The sequence below is a fragment of the Mastomys coucha genome, chromosome X (assembly GCF_008632895.1).
Source record: "Mastomys coucha isolate ucsf_1 chromosome X, UCSF_Mcou_1, whole genome shotgun sequence".
Taxonomy (NCBI): domain Eukaryota; kingdom Metazoa; phylum Chordata; class Mammalia; order Rodentia; family Muridae; genus Mastomys; species Mastomys coucha.
In genome coordinates this window covers 2,324,473-2,329,588 of record NC_045030.1, presented here as the reverse complement: position 1 = coordinate 2,329,588, position 5,116 = coordinate 2,324,473, and the positions used below count along the sequence as shown (strand labels likewise).

Below are 5,116 nucleotides of genomic sequence, written 5' to 3'. Positions count from 1 at the left end.
ACTCAGAAATCCACCTGCCTCTGCCTCCCAAGTGCTGGGACTAAAGGTGTGCGCCACCACCGCCCGGCGAATACTGCCCTTCTTACAAACGTGTTACACTCATTTGTTCCTGGTACCAGCCTACACTGTAGACTTTTAGTGCCCTAGAAAAAGGAAAACTAAGTGGAAAGTCAGGATATCTAACCCTCCAAATTCCCTGATGAGCCATCATGGAACCCGTTCCTCTCCTTTACAAAGGGTGGATACAATTTGGCATCCATCTCTGAATCTATGGCTGCCTGCACCCATTCCCTGCTTGGAGACCCACCACCCCAGCTTACTTTGCTGCGACCTCCACAGTCAGGAGCCCTGGCTTCAATCAGTGAGGTCATCCAAGTCCATCGCAAATACTGGCGCAGTTTGCGGCTGATGAGTAAGTAGACCTGAGAACAAGGGAACTCAAAGAATGGGGAGCGGGATTAGAGGCTGAAAAAGGGGTAGCAGCCACACTTAAACATCTTTTTCCCATTGTTCCAGAAATGGAAGACAAGGAAGAATGCTCTGGTTCTAGGCTTGTCATCAAGAAGCTGCCCCCAACGTCCAGTCCTGTGTCAGCTAAGGGAATGACCACACCAAAAGGAAAGGTTCCCGAAGCAAGCATGAGGAAGACCATAGCAGCAATAGCAGCATTACCGGCAAAAGAGTCTACTGTAGGCCAGGCTAAATCAAAGACAGCGAAGGCAGTGCTTGCTCAGGGCCAGGCCTCAGAACAAGTTGCTAAGGGAACTACAGAAGACCTGGCTACCTCAAAGGAGTCTGTGGGAGGATCCACAACGGACCAGTATGCCTCAGCAGCAGCTACTGAAAACTTACCTAACCAGACCACCTCCGAGAAGGCTGTGGGAGAAACTGAGCCAACTTCCCCAGCCTCATATGCAAACAAGCAGACCACAGGAGCTTCACCTCTGCAGGGAGTCACAGCCCAGCAGTCCCTTGAGCTTGGGGTTCTCGGCACTTTAGAGCTAAGCAGTGAAGCAGAGGTGAAGCCCACCAGACCTGGGAAGAGGGTAGAAGGGCTCAGAACTGGGCTTTCTGAAATACATCTATCTTTTCCTGTGTTTCCAGGAAGCGCATGAATCCGAGGAGGGCTTGTTAGGAGAAGCAGCTGGAGGTCAGGATATGAACAGCTTGATGCTGACACAAGGATTTGGGGACTTTAATACCCAGGTGAGCTCAGGGAGTTCTGGGGTTATGACTTCTGCCTTTTGTCCTCCGGATAGGAGCTCATGATGTATAATGGGGAGGTGGAATCCTTTCCTTACCTCATTTTTTCTACCCACTCTAGGATGTATTTTATGCTGTGACCCCACTATCCTGGTGTCCCCATTTGATGGCAGTATGCCCCATTCCTGCAGCAGGCATAAATGTATTCCAACCTTGTAAGACTTGTGGAGCATTCCAGGAGAATTGGGTGTGTCTGACTTGCTATCAGGTATGGAACAAAAGAAGGGTATTGGGTCGAGGTTGGGCCCAGCAGCAAACTTCAGCTGGTGACAAGCAACCTGTGACAAACACTTTCCAACCTCAGGTGTACTGCAGTCGCTATGTCAATGCCCATATGGTCTGCCACCATGAAGCCTCTGAACACCCGCTGGTCCTCAGCTGTGTTGACCTATCTACATGGTGTTATCTCTGTCAGGCTTACGTCCACCACGAGGTGAGCCTGCTAGGGTGTTTCTTAACTCATACACACTGAGCCCAGTCCCCCTCCAACCCGTATCGCTTCTATCAGTTGGTAAGGGGAGAACACAAATTCCTTTGCACGGCTGCCCCATGGGTATTTGCAGGAGGGTATAGGGTAGTCTAGGAGAAGCAGTAGTTGAAAGCTACTGCTACCATGGTGACTGCCTCTCTGTGGCTGAAATAGAGCCATCCTCACTTTGCCCTACCTCGTCCTTCCTTCTTCCTCAGGATCTCCAAGATGTGAAGAATGCTGCCCACCAGAACAAGTTTGGGGAGGACATGCCCCACTTACAATAAATCCTACACCACACTGCCTGTTTACCTTCTGAGGCCGAAGGCAGAGCAGCTTAGTGCACTGCAGTCTGTACCTTGGATAAGGGTGGCCTCACTTTGACCCATCTTGAATATCCTTTGCCGGGTGCTTATTTAAGTGCAAATCCTTTTCGGAGGACTCCAATGTTCAGTTTTAGATGTGCCCCTGCCCACTGCCTGCTCGAGGAACACTTCTGTTCTACCCAGAAGGAAAGTAGGGCAGCGTAGTAGCCCTAGGAAGGAGCTGAGATCACAAGAATGACATTGAAGGAAACAACAGGCAGTGGTGGCAGGCGTGCATATTTAATAAAGTTGAGTTGTTACAAAACCTGAAGAAAGTGCCTTTTTTTTAACTTTGAAAAATCCGTCATTCCCAGCCAGAACAACTGAGGGAAAGAAGGGAGGAAAGAAGAAAGGAGAAGTCTTCATCAACTCAACTCTCTATCCATTGCCTCCCCCCCCCCAAAAAAAACCAATTTAACTAAAATTGAAGTAGACAGCCAGATTGGCTCTGCTGGAGATTAAGTAGAATTTGTGAGAAAATGAGTGCCCACCATAGAAATAGCAGTCTCACCAGGCATGGTGGTGGCATGCCTTTCATCCCCAAACTTGGAAGGCAAAGGCAGTTGGAAGTCTTGAGTTCAAGGCCAACCTGGTCTACAGAGTAGAGGTCTAGGCTATTACTTGGTAAGAAGACATGAAAACTGTCAGGACGTCTTCCCTGAGCCTGTTTACTCATCAACCTCATTGATCTGTTTGTGGAGCATAAGGATGGATTCAATCTTAACTTCACTGTGTAGGTATAGTGGTTATGGGTGGCATCCTGAGTGCAGTGCCATTAAACAGAGTTGGATGACCAGAGGGCTTTTCTGGAATTTTATTTCACATCATAAAAATTGTTTTGGCTGATTAGGGATTTTGTTGATTGCCACTTTCTCATCCTGAGATTCACCTAATCAAAAAGGAGGGCATTCCCCCCACACACACACCCTTTTAGATAGGGTCCCATATAAATCAGGCCAACTTCAAACTCTGACCTTGTACATTTTTTTTTTTGTATGAGTGTTTTGTCTGCATGTATGTTATTTGCACCATATACATGTCTAACGCCAAAGAGGCCAGAAGAGGATGACAGATCTTCTGAAACTGGGAGTAGAAACCTAGCCTAGGTCCTGTGGAAGAACAAGTGCTCTTAACTATTGAACCACCTCTCCAGCCCTCATCTTGCATTTCGACGCACTTCCCTAACACTGGGATTGCAGGAGGTGCTACTTCATACATTTTAGGCAGTGCCTGCGTGTCTAGCCTAGCAAGCACTACCAGTGTCTAAATCCAGTCCAGTCCCTTTGGGAAACGTTACAAATGCTTCATTTTCCATTTCATTGCTCAGAATTCTCGTCTGTGATTGTCATAGCTGCAAGAGAGTCTGAGGGATTTATAACTTGCACTTCTGCTTCAGATAAGTTCTTTTTGTCCTCACAAAATAGCCCTTCCTTCCCAACTGTTTCCCTTCGGGATGTACCCCCAACCTACTCCATAGATACCCAGAAACCTAGCTGAAGTTGTGTAAAGTCCCTGGATTAAAGAACCCTCACAAAATGGTTTCCAAAATGTGGTCTTCCAGGTCAAATCCTGACACAGCACTAAACACTCCAAAGTGGGGTCTTCCAGGTCAAATCCTGACACTGTTATACACAAATGACCCAAGCTGAACCAACCCTACTGCAGTTCAGGGAAGGAGGGGCGGGGCAGAGGGGTGTGCTGTGTAGAGAGGGGCAGGTGGAAGTCCCGCCCACATTTGCTCTTACATTGTGTGATGGGTGAGGGGAAAGGCGAGCAGGGTGGGGGTGGGGGGTCAGGGGTCGGGCAGGTGGGAGGGGGCAAGCTCACATCTCCGCCCTCTGCTCCGGCTGGGGGTAGGGAGCATCCTAACCCCCAACTGTCCGGTCAGATCCGCCTGCTGCCCCTCTGTAGACTGCTGCTCCTGGAAACACAGGTAAGCAGGGCTCTGGCATTCTTGGGCCAGACATCTTTCTCAGCGCAGGATTCCAGGAGCGCCTTCCCCATCCTTGCCTTGTGCCGGGAATGAGCCTTGCACTCAGTGCTAGCGCTGAGCGGGAAGCTGACTTTCTCAAGGTAGGGAGAGGAGAGAGGAACAGCAGGGCCACCGATCTAACTTGAGTCTCAAGTGGAGCACAGGAACAGATAAGGGTTACCCTTCGGGGAGGGTGAGTCCGTGTCAGTTTTACACCTCACCTGTCTCTGACACGGAAAAGCACAGAGACCAGGCGAGTTGTCCAAGCTAACCCCCAAAAGGAGGCTACAGGGTCTTTTACTTGGAGCGACTGCGGACCCTTCCCTCTCTCTTTGACCCTATGTGCCCAGCCTGCTTCTGCTTGCCTTCCTGGGGCTCCTGCCTTCCTGGGTCAGAGATGCAAGTCCAGAAGACTGATTCTTGCGGCTCAAAGCCCAAAGCCTCTCAAAACCACAAGGTTCCCTGAGCTCCCTGGGGGTGCTCCAGCAGTACTCCACATAGGGGCTCTGTAACTTGAGCAGAAAGCTGAGATGCCGTTCTGTGGTGTCTGTACCATGCCTGCCTGGAGCCGGTCCCCTCACTTTTTTCTCTATTCCTTGTGAATAAAGGACATGGAGACTATAACCCCAGTTTTCCTCAGGTGTTACAAAAATGAGGTTTAGTGTGGCCATATTTAGGGCTCACCCAGCCTCTCCTAGGCTACCGTAACCTGCCAGCACCTTAGGGAGACAACCTTCACATATTTATCCCCACCTCCCATCATACCCCAGATTTGCAGCTGCTCTAGTCCCAGATTTAACAGTCCTTCTTTCTATCCTTGAAAGGAAGCTGTTCGGTTCCACTTTCGGAGTATATCGGAGCCTGACTTCTCTCTCCTCTTCACCAGCTCTACTGCCACCCTCGACCCGCCCTTGGAATTCTTTCACCACCCGGGCCTCCTCACTGAGGTCATCCCCGTCCTTTCTCTGATTGAGCCTCCACAGACTTTCCTTCTTCTCTGTGCCGCCAAACACTGGGGTACTCCAAAGTTCTTTTCTCTGCCCACTT

At 49.8% G+C, this 5,116-nt stretch overlaps 1 protein-coding gene across 2 annotated transcripts in view; it reads left to right on the top strand.

Annotated features, from left to right (window-relative positions):
* Hdac6 (histone deacetylase 6) overlaps nt 1–2,364 on the top strand; it is a 22,127-nt gene extending 19,763 nt beyond the window's left edge. For both annotated transcript variants that reach the window (XM_031337039.1, XM_031337118.1), the window contains exons 24-29: nt 238–412; nt 517–1,019; nt 1,105–1,206; nt 1,325–1,471; nt 1,568–1,696; nt 1,951–2,364. In XM_031337039.1, the coding sequence (XP_031192899.1) occupies nt 238–412; nt 517–1,019; nt 1,105–1,206; nt 1,325–1,471; nt 1,568–1,696; nt 1,951–2,019 (1,125 nt within the window). In that variant the 3' untranslated portion in view covers nt 2,020–2,364. The remainder of the gene's footprint in view (nt 1–237; nt 413–516; nt 1,020–1,104; nt 1,207–1,324; nt 1,472–1,567; nt 1,697–1,950) is intronic.
* Nucleotides 2,365–5,116: the final 2,752 nt, after the last annotated feature.